This window comes from Echinops telfairi, unplaced genomic scaffold (assembly GCF_000313985.2).
Source record: "Echinops telfairi isolate 266 unplaced genomic scaffold, ASM31398v2 ScPeMD7_57;HRSCAF=196, whole genome shotgun sequence".
Lineage (NCBI taxonomy): Eukaryota > Metazoa > Chordata > Mammalia > Afrosoricida > Tenrecidae > Echinops > Echinops telfairi.
Genome location: NW_022103955.1, coordinates 345259 through 361382, shown reverse-complemented (window position 1 = coordinate 361382; position 16124 = coordinate 345259). Strand labels below are relative to the sequence as shown.

At 38.1% G+C, this 16124-nt stretch overlaps 1 protein-coding gene across 2 annotated transcripts in view; it reads right to left on the bottom strand.

Annotated features, from left to right (window-relative positions):
• ALDH3A2 (aldehyde dehydrogenase 3 family member A2) overlaps window positions 1–16124 on the bottom strand; it is a 34289-nt gene that overhangs the window by 15109 nt on the left and 3056 nt on the right. For both annotated transcript variants that reach the window (XM_045290823.1, XM_004702869.2), the window contains exons 2-7: window positions 14092–14323; window positions 13197–13282; window positions 5625–5833; window positions 4391–4508; window positions 1935–2076; window positions 478–644 (exon numbers count right to left, since the gene is read on the bottom strand). In XM_045290823.1, coding sequence (XP_045146758.1) covers window positions 478–644; window positions 1935–2076; window positions 4391–4508; window positions 5625–5833; window positions 13197–13282; window positions 14092–14323 — 954 coding nt within the window. The remainder of the gene's footprint in view (window positions 1–477; window positions 645–1934; window positions 2077–4390; window positions 4509–5624; window positions 5834–13196; window positions 13283–14091; window positions 14324–16124) is intronic.

The following is a 16124-nucleotide window of genomic DNA, read 5'->3' as shown; positions in this document are numbered from 1 at the left end:
AAATTTTCAATCTATTGGGATTCTACCAATAACAAAAAAGTGACTCAATTTTAGAAACTGAAATCCAAGATACCACAAGTGTTTACATGACCGTGACAGAGATCTTCATCCTATATGGCCACAGTTGAGTGTCTGCCAATGCCATTTAAGTGCAAGGGGAAGGCTCTTATATAAGAATGCCCCTGTGGATGAATGCCAGAAAAGCAACTAATGCTGGGCTATAGAACTCTTCCAATTATACTGGACACATTTGTCAGTCAAAAGACGGGAGATACTGCTATAGACTCAAATATAACCCTAGGGTGTATGAGAAAGGATACAGTGATAACCCAGGGGTTCATTACTCAAGATAGTAATCTATGACTATATCCTTACTCTAATATTATATAAGATAAAACATTATTTGCTTTACAGCAAAGGAGTGAAATGATTTATGATAGTGACTTGTGATGGTAAATTGTTCTCTATGAAGTTTACCTTATCATTATGAGAAAATATATAAAAAGCCAGGGGCTTTTCATGGTCATTTATGAATTTTATGGCTTCATCTGCATTTTTCACAGGCACTATTGGAAGAATTGGTCCAAAAATTTCTTCTTGCATCACCTTGGTTTTAGGGTCAACATCAGTAAGTATTGTTGGGGCTAAAAAGAAAAAAAAAAAGAAAGCAAAATGAAACTGCATAATGTAGAAGCAAAAATGCAGAATTCCCACGAGACATGAGACACGTGTTTCATTTCCAGATAGGGCCATCTGATCATTATTTTTCCACTGCCACTCTTATCTTGAAAAATAAATATCATAAGCTATATGTATTAATCTGTGCAAATATCAAATGTCTCCAAGCAGGGGATTTTTTTTACAAAACATATATATATATATGCTTTGCACAAATGTGTGTGTGTATATATATATATAAAATCTGTATATACACACACATACATACACACACACAGAAATAGATGACCCTATGCCTATTCATGATTAGGTTTATGTCTTTTTGTGGACATCTCTATTTGGGACTCAAATCAACAACATGCCTTCTGAATACAGTCACCGAGTGGGAGAAAGACGTGGCCATCTACTTCTGTAAAGATTTAAAGGCTTGGCATACTATGGGGAGTTCTACTCTGTCCTATAGGGTTGCTATGTATTGAAGTCAACTAGGCAGCAGCCACCTTGGGGAGAATATATCTTTTATTGGTTCTTTAAACTGTTTTGTGCAACTTTCAGAGCTCTATCTCATAAGCAAAGCACTTTGGGGCAGCTTTTTTTGCCAACTAAATGTGCTTATAATTCTTCTATCACCTTGGATGTTATTTTTTGGGAAAAATGTGTTTTAAATTAAAAAATAGACATAGTCATGGAAAAAATTAAAAACATAAAGAAGATATGAATCAGGTTAAGTACAACAGATCAAAAGATTTGTTTTGAAATAATACTGCCATTGGCTAATTGTGGAAATGGCTAGTTTCTCCTCTGGATTGTTTTCCCATCCATAAAATATGAACAATTACACGTGATTGTATTCTGAATCTAAAGGTTATTAGAAAGAGAAAAAAATTAGATAATATATGTTTAAGTACTGAAAAAATAATTCAACACAGGTGGCATTTATTAAACATATACCTATATTTTTTATTGTTTATAAGAAAAGTATGTGAGAAAGCACTATGTAAGAGTTACATATGTAACTAATTGACTATTACTAAATTATTACATTTTAAAACTATTATTAAATTGTTAAATGCTTTTAAAGAGCTTAAATAATTTAAACTACTGAATAGCTTAAATAATTTAAACTATTAATGTTATCATTAAGCTAATAAATTCTGTTTTCTGGCATACTGAAATGTTATATATTTATAAATTCTTTAATTTCAGCAAAAACTGTAACTGTCATCTTCCCATAGGAAAAGGTAAATTTCTATTACCTATGTAGCGTGTGGCCTCATCAGTCTCCCCACCAAAAGCTATCTTTTGTCCTTCAAGCAAACTTATTATCCTCTTAAAATGATGAAGATTGATGATCCGTTCATAATCAGGAGACTCTTTTACATTTTCTCCATAAAATTCCTATTTAAAACAGTATTTATTTATTATAAAACAGCCATATTTCAACTTCTTTAATAAGTTACAAAATACATCCATGCCCCCCAAAATCTATCCTTATAGAATCCAACATTCCCCATCACCCTCCACAAATAACTTGATAGTAGTATACTAGTAATAAACAAGCTTTTTGGCAGGTCAAGGACAAGAAACAAAAGCAAACACTCAGAGATCTATTATCTGATAGTTTCAGGGGGCCCAGGGTTCTCCTGAGGGTGAAGGGGAAGGGCGAGTAGGAGGAGTCTTGCTCTTCACCAGGGCACTTATTCACTATGTACTAGCAACAAGGCAATACAGCTAAGTAGTTCCAGCAGCGGTCTGTCTCATGGCTTTCAGAGCCTAAAATATTCACTATCTAGCCCTTTACAGAAAGATGTGACCTCTGCTCCATTTTGATGTTTGTATCTTCTCTGAAACCATCACCCAAAGAATTAAAATATAGTTTGGTAAATTAACCAAGGTGAAGAACCTTAACACTCATCAATCAATATTTACGAGGTACAATAACCACAAAACTATAAAACTGTTGCTCTTTCTTGCAACAATTGTAACGTATCACTTTAAAGCCTTATGAGAGCTCTCAATTTAAAAATGAATGATCCACTCCTCAACAGTAATTCTCAAGTCTGGGAGCTGTTTGTTAAAATGCATGTTCTCAGTTAGGCCCCACCTCCAGAGTTACAAACCCAACCAGGATTCACTGCTACTGCGAGAATTCCAACTCACAGGAGAGAGTAAACTACTCTCTCGGGTTTTTAAGGCTATAAATCTGTGAAGAAGCAGACTGCCACATCTTTCTCCTGGAGGAGCTGGTTTATTTGAACCACAGAACTTTCCATTAGCAGACAAGTGCTTTAATCACTGGTGACAGTGATTAAAGCTTAGAGCTACCAAGAGTGATCTGCAATGCTGGTGGCACCTCATAATCACCTGGTGTCCCCAGACAACTGAAGCCATAATCTTTCAAGTGTTTGGACTGGAAACTTAGTTTTAAATGCTTCTCCTAAGATTTTAATGTATAACTAGGCTGAAAACTATCGCATTGGAGTATGAATTATCTCAAATATAAAGAGGTCCTGATTTCTTAAAACTGAGTTAATCACCATCCTCAACTAACTACTTCTCCACTCAAATCCTTTTAACCTCACCACACCAAAAAAACCAAACTTGATGCCATTGAGTCAATTCTGACTCACGGTGACCCTGAAGGGCAAGGTAGAGCTGCTTCCGTGGGTTTCTGAGACGGTGACTCTTTATTGGAGCAAAGAGTGGCTGGTGGTTCCAAACTGCTCACCTTCTGGTTAGCAGCCTAATGCATCAGCACTATGCAACCAGGGCTCCTCTTTCAATCTCACAGGCAACTTTGATTCTCTCTTCTGAGCTGCCCAGGCATCACTTCATGCACATTGTCCTCGGCTGGATCGATCTCTACATCTCTCACAATTGTTTAATTTTCATGTCATCCCCAGTTACCCTGCTTGGAGCCCATTATAAACCATCTGGCATATGATGTTCATTCCCTGATCATATATCCTATTCTTTGGAATTCTTGATTCTTTCAGTGCTCAATTAGCATCTTCTGATAAATAATGATTATTCTTATCATGTATTCCACCCAGGCTATAACGCTGGGTTCCAGGGTAACTCCCTCTCAGCACTATCCTTAGACACACTGTCTCATTCCACTCCTTTTCATCAATCCAAGCCTGTATTTCCTTTGAGAGTGAGTTCAGAACATAATCATGCAGATTTCCCTAATGCTCTCACTGAAGATCTTTACTTTAAACACTGAAAGATTAATAAACATGTAAAGAGTATACTCTGAGTAGGTGTTTAATTAACTCTACTCACCAACAGGTTACTCTATATCCTTCACATACATAAGCCCTGATAATCTTCACTCAGTATGCCAAAGGGTCTGCAAATACAACTCAACAATTACAGTGACTATGTTTTTGCAACACCACAAACACATTTATTTATTTGACTTTTATGTTTAGGTATGTGCCACAATAACTAGCTGTTTCACCAGCAAATCAACTACACAATTCAAATGATTTTAAAATCCTCTTAACCTTGTGCATCTTAAGTAGAATGTCCTCCACCATCTATAAAACATGTACAGAACACTTTTATTTAACTAATACATAAATTCAGTCACAAATGTGATTTTATTTTCCTACCTAGAACTATGGAGGAATAAGCTGCTGCCTGCTAACAGTTAATTTGACTCCATATCTTAATGAAATAAATGGAATCAGATGTGTTAAACACAGACCTTCACGGTTTCCTTAATCTTCTGCACAATTTGATTCTGGAGGGAAGGTTCGCAGAGAACGTAGTCCGGAGCGATGCAGGTTTGACCACAGTTCATGTACTTCCCCCAGGTTATACGTCTGTGGGTAGCAGTGGGAGCCAGTAGGAAAAAACAAAATAGTTCTATAATTCATTCTAATATTTATTTGTTTTGAGTTGTTTAAATGTTCTAAAACTAATCATGTACTCAAATATTTACTTGGTAATCTTTATTAAAAACATTTAATAAACTTATCTGTGTCGGTTGATTTCAACCAACTTAGAATGTATTTTCTGACTGAGGTAGATTGTTCCGAAGCAAGCCCATAGGAAGCAGTCTCTTATAAGCAGTGAGACCATTGACTGCTGCAGGAAAAGAAGAGAAACAGCCTACTGCCACCTGAAGACATCCTAGTTGACAGAATTTCTGCACACTCTACCTCTGCTATTGTCACTTTAGGTCTAGGCAGCAAACCCACTCTCCTCTGTGTGGAGCCCTTCCCCCACTTGAAATCCTGTTTCTAGGTATGCATAGAAGCCCACAGCCCGAGCCTTCACTAACTGAGGGTCTCACATTCTGGAAACCCGACTTCTACTTATGCTTATGAAGCCAAGCTAATGATCTAATTCCTTTTTGTGCCGCAATTCTGAAGGAGAGAGGCCGCTGTACCACATGAGGACAGTCAGTTCTGTTTTGGCACTTCCTGGTCGTTAAACCTGACTGTACAGATAGAGTCCAACACCTATGACTTTCTAGTTTCCAAGTCCAAAATGCTACTTAAAATGAAAAGATGAGGACTATTGGTTTTGTCAACAAAGGAATTCAGGTAAGAGAGTTGATAAGCTAAAGACTTTTATCAGGTCTACATATTTGGATTGCCCTCCTTCTTGGATCATTTGCCAGAAAAGTAAATCCCCTTGCCTTATATATCTATCTATAAATCTCAAAAACAGGGGGGGGAGTCATAATTCTAAGGATAACTGCATGACATTGAGGATAACTGCATGACATTAAGTCTGAAGGTTCATTTTTTTTTTGATAATGGCATTAAGAGATCATGTGTTTTTGAGTTCTGTTACCCTTAGGACAAAAGCCATCGAAGTCTAATGATGTTTCTGAGTCACATCACAAAGTGTAAGGTTCACACACACACAAAATACACTAACTTGTTTCCAGATAACCGGAAATGCTCAGATAAACAAAGAATAACTTTCACCTGCAAGCAATGTCCAAATCACAATCTTTATCAACATAACATGGACTCTTCCCACCCAGTTCAAGAGTCACAGGGGTCAGATGCTTGGCAGCAGCTTCCATGACAATTTTTCCAACTGCAGTACTTCCTGTATAGAGAATGTGGTCAAATCGCTGCTTCAGAAGTTCTGTGGTTTCCTTAACGCCACCATTAATAACAGCATACAGGTCCTTCAAACAAACAAACATAAACATTTTTATTGTCAAATAAATTCTGCCTAACCGGAGCAATTTTTGTTTATATAATATAAAAAAAATATGTATATTGTGATTTCCAGTAAAACCAGGAAGAAAAAAAAAGCAAGTCCGTGTGCAAAATGGCAGAGGGAAAGACTAAGGACCAGTAGAGAATATGAGGGGGTACCCAAAGGAACTGGAACGCATTTAATTTTTTTTAATAAAACAACCTTATCAAATCTGTGATTCCATACTTGGAAACACTTTTCAAACTCATCTGTATGGATGGCTGACAGCACCTCCCTTGTTTTTTTTTTTTTTTTTTTTAACTCTTCTACATCATCAGATCGCAGTCCTTTCACGTCCCTCTTCATTCACAGAAACAAAAAGAAGTCCCACAGATTGAGATCAAGTGAATAAGGTGTGTGGGGCAAGAAAAGCAGGCTGTTTTTTGCCAAAACCTGACGCACTGAGTTGGCTGTAAGAGCAGGTGCATTGTGGTGACAAAACCAGTTCCCTATCTGCCACAAATCAGGCCTGTTTTGTTGCACACTGTTATGCAATCTTTCCAGCACCTCCTAATTGTCTGGCATGGTGGAATGAACTCCCAGTGTACTATCGCCCTCACATAAAACAAAACAAGCATCATCTTGATCTTTGATTTCACTTGACGAGCGTCTTGCACTGGCTTATCGATGCTTGCTTTCAAGGTCATCAGAATGCACCATGTCTCATCACCAGTAATGCCCCTGGGAAAAAGTCTCAGTCCCTTTGGAGCTGTTCTTTCAAAGCACAGCATGTCTCCTCCACTCAGTGCTCTTTTTCCTGCTAAGCCAGAACCCGAGGCACAAACTTCACAGTGATACTTCTCATTCCCAAATCTTGTTGAACTGAGCTCTAAGATAGTCCAGATAACTTCCCCATCTCTTCAATGGTCCGTCATCAGTCTTTGAACACAAGCGCACACATTTTGTTGATATTTGCACATGTTTGGGAAGTTGACAGTTGTCCAGAAGAAGGTTTATCATCAATCCACATTTCACCTTTTTTGAAATAAGTAAACCACTCATACACTTAAGTTTATCCCATAGTGTTGTCCTTGGGAGCTGTGTTCAACATCATAACAGTTTCTGTGGCATTTTTCCCAAGCAGGAAACAAAATTTAACACCCCCCCCCCTCCCCCGCTATGCTGCTCTCTTAAGTTGGACATCACAAAAAATTAGGTTTGAGTGAAACTGCTTTTATGAAAAAATTGACTGTGACCAGAGAGAACCTCCCCAAGCAACACCACTGGGTGCATTAACTCAGAGGTAGTTGCTTGATGATTACCTAGTGGGGAAAATGCATACTAAGAAAAGCTCTGCCCACAGGAGCTGGGTTTTTTTTTTTTTCATTTTGTTGGGGGTACCCCCTCTGCAAAGTCAACTGACAGTGGAACTAATGCAAATAGTTCATTGTTTCCTACATGAACTCTGCAACAAAGGCCCACACACGTAAAAAGGAGGATATGATTGGATTTGATTGGAGAAATGGATGAAATGGTGAGTATGGAAGTTGAGAATTTTGTTGAGAAAATGGCGAATATTTCAAGCATCAGATAGGTTCTAGTTAAATGTCTTAGCTTTACTGTGATGTCTGTATACAACACAGTACAGGATTTGGCCCATGGTAAAACCAGTTGCCAGTGAGTTAACTGGCTCATTGGGATGCCACTCATCAGACTAGAGCTGTGTTTCATATGGTTTGCTTTCTTTTTATTGTAAAATATTTTTGTGTGTATGATTAAGTGGAAAGTTTGAATTTTGGCCATCATCTCTGCATTCAACAGTTTAAACCACTCATGAAACTGCCCCCGTCCCATATTCTAACCACTCCTGCTGATTTCTCTTCTCGCACTTGTGGACCTCCACCCTTGCCTTCCCCAAAGGTAAACATGTATCAACCCTCTAATCAACATTCCTATGTATCCTTGCTTCATCTTCCCTTTCTCTCCACCCCTGTAACATCCGAAGTGTTCCCTTTGGCATCTAAGTCTTTATTTTGGTAAAATAAAAATGGTATTTTATAAAAGTATTTTTTATAAAAGTAGCAGTGTCATATAATATTCATCCTTTTGTGATTGACTAACCACTGAGCATGATGTTCTCCAGGCCCATCCACGTCAAGTGATACTTCATGGTTTCATCATTTTTTTGGCAAAGTACAGTATGTACCAAAGTTTCTTTAGCCATGGGCCTTTGGGCTGTTTCTTGCTTTGTGTTTTGTGAACAGTGCTATAACAAAAATGGGTGTGCAGATCTCTATTCATGCTATGGCTCTTACTTCTTTAGGGTATAATGCTCAGCAGAGGTATTGTTGGATTATATGGGATTTTCGTGTCCCAGTTGTGTGAGGTGGCACCAGATCTCTTTCCTCCATGGTTGTACATATATAGACCCACAAGCAGGATATGAGTGTTCCAATCTCTCTGTACTCTTTCCAGCATTTGTTCTTTTCTATTTTGTTTTGTTTCTATTGGGCTGTCATTGTTAGTTCAAACGCATCAAATTTTCTTCGGTCTTCCTAATGTCCAACTTTTAGATGCATACAAGGTGATTGAAAATACCATGGCTTGGTATTTTCCTCAAAGTAACATCCTTTTTTTTCAACAATCTAGAGAGGGCATGTGCAGTATATTTACCCAATGCAATTTATCATTTAATCTCTTAACTGTTGAGTCAAGACTGATTGTGGATCCAAGCAAGATGAAATCCTTGACAACCTCAACCTTATCTTTTCATCATTATTTTATCTATTGGTCCAGCTATGACAATTTTTCTTTTGAGTTATAATCCATGGTGAAGGCTGCAATCCTTGATTTGATCAGCAAGTGCCTAAAGTCCTCCTCACTTTCAGCAAAAAAACCTTGTATCAGCTGCATATTGAATAAGCCTTCCTCCAATTCTTTCACTACATTTGTCTTCATATAATCCAGCTTCTTTAACTATTTGCTCAGCATACCGACTAAATAAATATGAGAATAGAAGCCTGATGCACACCTTTCTTGATTTTAAACCACACAGTATTCGCTTGTTCTGTTCCCACAGGTGCTTCTTGATCCATGTACAAGTTCAGTATTAGCACACTAAAGTGTTCTGGGCTTTCCATTCTTCTCAAGGTTATCCATAGTATGCTTTGGTCCATATAACTGAATGCATTTAAATAGACAATAAAAAACAAGTAAGTATTTTTCTGATATTCTTTGCTTTCAGCCAAGATCCACCTGTCAGCAATAATATCCCTCAATCGAAGTCCTCTTCTGAATCTAGCCTGAACCTCTGGCAGCTTCCTGTCAATGTACTGTTGTGACTTGTTGAATGATCGTCAGGAAATTTTTGCTTGCATGTGTCTTTTAGAACAGATTGACTTGAGAAACAAATCAAGAGATACTCATACATGTATAAGAGAGCTTTATATCAAAAGGTAATTGTATATTGAGAAAACATCCCAGCCCAGTCCAGATCAAGTGCACAAGTCCAATATTAGCCCATATGTCTGATACTAGTCTATAAATTCCTCTTCAGACTCACACAACACATACAATGATGCAAAATGTAGGAAGATCACAGGCTAGTGCGTGCAAAGTCTTAAGGATCCAATGGTGGTGGACACATCTCCAGGGCTCTGGCTGCCACCAGTGTGGGTCCATATGGCTTGTCAACAGGAAGGTACAGCAGTGACAGTATACAGCCCCCTCAAAGGAGAAAGAGAGGAAGTTCCCAGAATCCTCAAGAGAAGGCCACTCCACCAGGAGGCATCAACAGTCTGTGACCTGATTGACAGGCCAAATTCCACTCTTTCACTTTATTTATTTAGTTGACATGAAATTATGTAAATACCACTGACCACCCCTTGTCAACTAGACACATTCACACAACTCTTTAGCCATACACATAATTTAAAAAATAAAGACAATAGTAAAATCATATTTGTGGTACTAGGATAAAACATGCATACAATTCAAAATGTGCCAGCCTCATCTAAACATAATATTCTACAAGTGAACTAAACAAAAATTATTTATGCCTAATAAGTGCAGTTATGTGAACACCTATACCATAATCCTATAATTCTATGAACATATTCCCCCACCTATGAAAGTTTGTAAGCCAGGCATTTTATGACTTTATTGGGTATCCAATGCCCATTTTGGGTATACAATTTCTATATTGCCCACTTATATCAATCCAGTGTTCTAAGACAAGCATGTTTTTTTTTATGTGAAGAATCTTCATTCCATTTGCAACCTTGTGAGTCTGCATCCATTAGCAAAGTCAAACTAGGGCTGGCAGTCCATGAAGTCAGCAACAATATGCATCAATTCACAGGCTCAAAAACCTTATCTTCATCTAGTTGGGTGCTGGTCAACTCAATGTATGCCACCTCACTTAGTCTCACCAGGGTAACCATTGGCTGCCTTGCCTTTTGACCACAGGTCCTTCACAAATTCTCAACAACCCTAGCCCCCTTGGACGAGGTCATGAACTTCATACAAGCCAATCCACTCTCATCTTCTCCTTTAGTCCCCATGAACCAAGACCAAGGGTGTCAGTGGCCAGACTCAACCCATCTCTTTATTGCTGTGTTTCTCCCACTTCCACTCAATAAGTTGATGCAGGTGGTCAACTAGCAAGTTTTTCAGGCTCCCCACAGGCTCCCTTTAACATTCAGTCCTAGTGAGGAGCGTTTCTTCATGGCTCTAAATTTTTCCAGTTTCCAGCACAAACCACTGGTTCAAAACTCAAAAAGCTAGAGGGTTCCTTTTTAATTTTCTTCAGTCTGTCAATAGCTCATTAGGTAAGTATCTTCAAATAAGAATGTCCTAAGCACTCAAGATACTGGGTGGGGCTTATCTTTTCAAAGTCTTTTTTGCAGGCCTGTCCTACACTCATTTAAAGGTCTAATTTAATGTCTCAAGGAAAGTAGGCTTACAAACTCTACTTTTACTTACCAATAATCATTTCTATTATACATTATATCAACATCAATAGACAGAAAAAAATCAATATAATCCTAGCACAGCCAGCCAGATACTAAAATGAATTCTTAAAAGTCAAATTCAATCCTTATCCAAATTATTCTATTAATACAAAATATGGCCTTAGGCTTCTGACTTCATCAAGTCAGGGCCAGGCTTTCTGTCAGCCATTTTGACTAAGAAGTATGTTCTCAGAGGAAACGTTCAAGTGGAAAATTCACCCCCTTAGCTCAAAATGTACATTGATCACATTCATTGTTGCCATTTCAGACAGGATTAATCAAAGACAACTTCTAGGAATCAAAATTTTCACTTCCCATGTCCTTTACAGAAACAATCAAGTAAAGAGTGTGGCTATATCTGACCTCCAGCTAGCCAAAGAAAAGCTACCATAAAGCAGAGATCAAACAAGCAAACACTCTCTATCTTCATGATTTGTTTCTCTGGTAACCCACTCCCAAAATACCATAATGTGTTAGGTCAGGGTGACTAGAGAAACAAATCCAGGAACGTTCATTTATGTGTAAGAGAGAGCTTTATATCAAAGAACAATTGTATATTGAGAAAACATACCAGCCTTGTCCAAATCAAGTCTATAAGTCCAATATTAGCGTATTTTTAATTTGGAATTGGTCCGTTTTAACATTCCACTGGGTATAAATAAGGCATTTCAGAAACAGGAACAAGGAATCCCAGAACCATTAAAAAAAAGTTTTTTTAAAGCCACCAGCAGAGTGTGTGTGAAATCCTGCCTGATGTGGTCAAGGCAGCAGGTGAACTAGAGGCCACAGAACCAAAAACATACAACAGAGCAGATATTAACATGTTAGTATCATGACACAGAGCAATAGGCTTCACATGCCCAGAATGAGTACAGCTGAGTGCCTTCAGGCAGAAGGCTGGTAGAGTGGTACAAGCAAAGCAGAGGTCTAGGGGCCATGTGACTGAGAGGCTGAGGTACGGAGAGAGATATGCCTGTCAGTATGGCTAAGAAAAGGTATTGCAGACCAAACAATTGTATCATTATTGCTTTCTAATCTTGACTTGCTGTGACCTATTAACTTGTTAGTTATGGAAATTAGTTATGTGCCATCTAACTGATTCCAACCCATAGCGACCCTATATACACCAGAATGAAACGATGCCCAAACCTGCACTACCCTCACAATTGTTCCTATCAGCAGTCACTAAGGTCTGCTGAGGGTCTTCCTCTTTTGTGCTGCCTCTCTATAAAACTCCCATAATCATGAGTATTGTGTGTGTGGCCACTGTAACGGATTACTGTCCTCAGGAGAGTAAAGTGCTATGAGAGGGATGACTGGTGTCATAATAGAGTTAAGAAAGTTGGATAGGGAAATATGGCAGATCTCTGCCTCTTTGAAATCAGCCTTGGGATAGTGTGGAGTTGGGATACTCCTTCTCCCTTCTGTAGCAGAAGTAGTTCAGGCCACACTATTTCCTGAACATATCTGACTAATCACCAGCAGGCAAAGAGAGTCATGTAGGATATTAGTAACCCTGTTTTGATAGTCAGATATTGAAGAATTTATTCCAGGTAGAACAGAACTTAAATTTCAATCTTCTGGTTCCAAATCTTACTCAGTTCATTCATTTCATCCTGCTATATTGGTTAACTACAGGTATAACAACAAAATTGTTCTGTATGCTGCTACAACAGTGGTAAGACAACAAAGAGAAAAACATTAATCCAGAGATAGCCTCAAGGCTACTATAAATTAAGGTGTACAGTTGCAGGTATACTTAAAAGTGCCATTTAATGAACACTACATGTGGAATTCTTTCTGCAGCAATTCCTTTGGAACTTAGCAGACCAAATTTCAGGATGTCATGATTAGCTTCTTCACAAGGAGAGTGCAAGATGACTCGGAGAGAGTTAAACTTTAACTCTTTTTAAGGATTCATCATTTGGATCAACATTTTTCTCTTGTAGTTTTCTTGCCACAAATACGCCCCCTTTAAATGCCAGAAAGTAATCTGTGCAACTCATTAGGCAAAAGAAACTATTACCAGCAAAGTATTGCAGCACACAGCGCAGTACCAATCGCTCAAATAATTTATGGAATGAATACATTTAAATCTTATTTCATAGTAATAAAATTATAAATAATAGGAAAGGGTTTGTAGATAACACATGTCTCTTGAAGCCATCAGCCTAAGCATGTTACGTAACCAGGAACGGCTGGATCATTCCAAATAGCCCTGGAATGATCTTTACTAAGCCAATTGTATAAAGCTTAAGGAACATGAAAACAGATCTCCTGCCATCAGTAAACATGTATTATTAGGAAATCAAATGTGTGTATGCCAGACATTCTTACCTGGTCTAAGTACTGAGGAAGAAGCTTAGCCAAGGCCTTGGCTGTATTTTCACTTAGCTCCGAAGGCTTGATAATCACAGCATTTCCTAAACAAAGCCAAAAGGAGGACATGTTATCTAATACTTTATTTGACTTCATAGTAAATTTAATAGCTACCAAAACAGCGATCATGTGTAAAATATAGGCTGTCTTTAAAGTATGTCTCCAGCTCTTAATTCTAGTCTTCCTCATAATGGACATAAGAGCCTGCTTTATTCTCTTTACCTTTTTGCTTCTGTTCTCAAAAGCTAACTCTTCACTTCTCTTTATTTTCTGGTCATTAGCAATGGGGTCAATGAGTTCCCCCACTCCTTTAGCCGTCACTTTTCCCCACTCTCACTCTTGGATTGTCCTGTCTGTGATTAAAGTGCCAGGCACAGACTATGGCAACACAAAGTTGTCACTCCAAACCTGCAGCAGCGATAAATTAATCTATGGACAGTGTTACATGCCCAAGGCGGCATGACTCCACAGATAGGACTCATTTGAAGGAAGAAACTGCTCAAATAGAATAAAAGGGTATATCCAATATCCAAGGCAAAAAAAAAAAAAAATGCATTAACAACAACAAAAAGAACGCCTGACTTCAAATTCTTGGGGTTTGTTGACTCAGATGTCTTTACACCCTCACATATGCACTGTCTGCATGCTTCAAAACAGTCATCATGCAAATCTCCCCTGGAGTCTAACTTAAAAAAACCATTATAATTATGAATTCTCAATACACTGCTGGAATAATCCAAATCAAACGGTCAAAAGAACATATTACATTAACCACAATCCTTAATTTACAACCAATAGGGGAGAATAAGTCCCTCTAATAAGGAATAAATAAAGACACAAACTGGCACCAGACCTGCAGCAATGGCTCCTATCAGTGGCTGGATGGTGAGAACAAAAGGGTAGTTCCAAGCTCCAATAATCAAAACGACTCCCAAGGGCTCTGAATGAACATAGGCCTCATCCAGCATGGTGAGCAGGTTCTTCTCAGCTAGTTTAGGAGTAACCCATTCTGGAAGCTTCTCCAACACATGATCTATTTCTCCAAGGATGCTAATTACTTCTTGACTGTATGCATTGAATTCACTCTGTTATAAGAGATCATAGTTAACCTTATGCAATGAGTATGACGCACTCCGACCTTAAAGTAAAAAACTCCATGACAGGTACACTTGAACTGACAACATGCATTCTGAGACTAGCTGGTTTACCATGCAGATTCCTTTTGCACCCTTCAAACCTTCAATAAAACCAGGTGTCATCAAGTTATCTCTGACACCTGATGACCCCCTACATGTGTCAATGCTGATTTTTCAGATGTGTATTGCTAAACCTTTGTTCCAAGGCACTTCTAGGTAGACTCAAAGTGTGACCTTTCAGTGAGCAGCCAACAGCTTCAATACTTCGCACAATCAAGGAACTCCAACGTTTTCAGTAGTAATTTACTAACTTAATCTGTAGTAAAAGGGAACTTCCATATACTGGAACTACTATACACTTAATATTTCAATGCCCTTCTTGCTTCATTAAGATATGTATTAATCTGATAGACCTGGCTCTGCTACTGTCAGTGAATATTACTGAAAGTTTTGCCTTATTGCCACACCCACTGTTTGTGTAAACAGTGTCCAGTCATTTAAGAATTTAATCTATACATGTCAATAATTCATATACTGCGGTTCATAGCCAACTTATATAATTAATTTTCTCAATTGTACTTTAAAATTTTTACCATTGGCTAAACTAAAATTTTTACCATTGGCTAAACAACAGAATTACCGTGTGCCCCAGGAAGATGATCAACAATGTTCTCTAACAAAAAATGTCAAGAATATCTCTAAGGTGAATCACAGACATATATAAACCATAGATATATTAATGGATTTGGGGCTCAAACTTAATTCTAGCCTCAATCTATAAACAATTAGTTTTTATGACACGGTCTTGCTCAATGTTTGTGCTCAAGAAGAGATAACTGAAAATGAGTGCTACAGCAAAGTGTGGTAAAGAAACCAGATGGTGGCCAACTATCAGAAAGAATAGCTTCTGGGATTTTAAAGGCTTGTCTTAAAACAAGAAGCTTGCTAAGTGAAGTGCCAACTAAGTACACATAGAAAAAGCACACCAGCCTGTGTGATCAAGGATTGTACATAATCAAATCCAAATCAGAAGGAGGAAATTATATCAGAGCTTAAACTGTGAATATCTGATTTGCAGAAGGCTCTGAATGACAGTGGAAGCCCAAAATTCACACATGGATTAAGCCTCTGGTATATCCTCCGACCATACTAGAGGGATGTGAAAACATCCCTTGTTATAAAACAGAGTATTGCAGAGACAATCATAAGAGTCATATAGTCAGTTAAAATGTAACATCCTATTCGATCGTACTTTGGAGCCATTTAAAAGTTATTATCAGGTTTTGTTAAAGTGAAGGGAAATACACATAGATTAAGTCTCTGGTGGAGTCCCTCTGAGCACAAACAGGGATGTGAATAGCTTTGCTATCATGAAAAGTGGATCATTGGAAAGTGGATTATGGCAGATGTAGTTAGGATGAAATCTAACACCTTATCCACTTTATCACTTGGTCTCCATTTGGACCTATTTTAAAGTTGTTCCAGTTTTTAATCTTTTCTGTTTTCTTTTCAACTGAAGGTTTTCTCTATTTTGTTATAGCTGTTCGTTTTTTTTAATCATTTTATTAGGGGCTTATACAACTCTTATCAGAATCCATACACACATCAATTGTGTAAAGCGCATTTGTACATTCATTGCCCTCATCATTCTCAAAATATTTCCTCTCCAATTAAGCCCCCGGCATTAGGTCCTCATTTTCCCCCTCCCTCCCCGCTCCCCCATTCCTCATGAGCCCTTGATAATTTATAA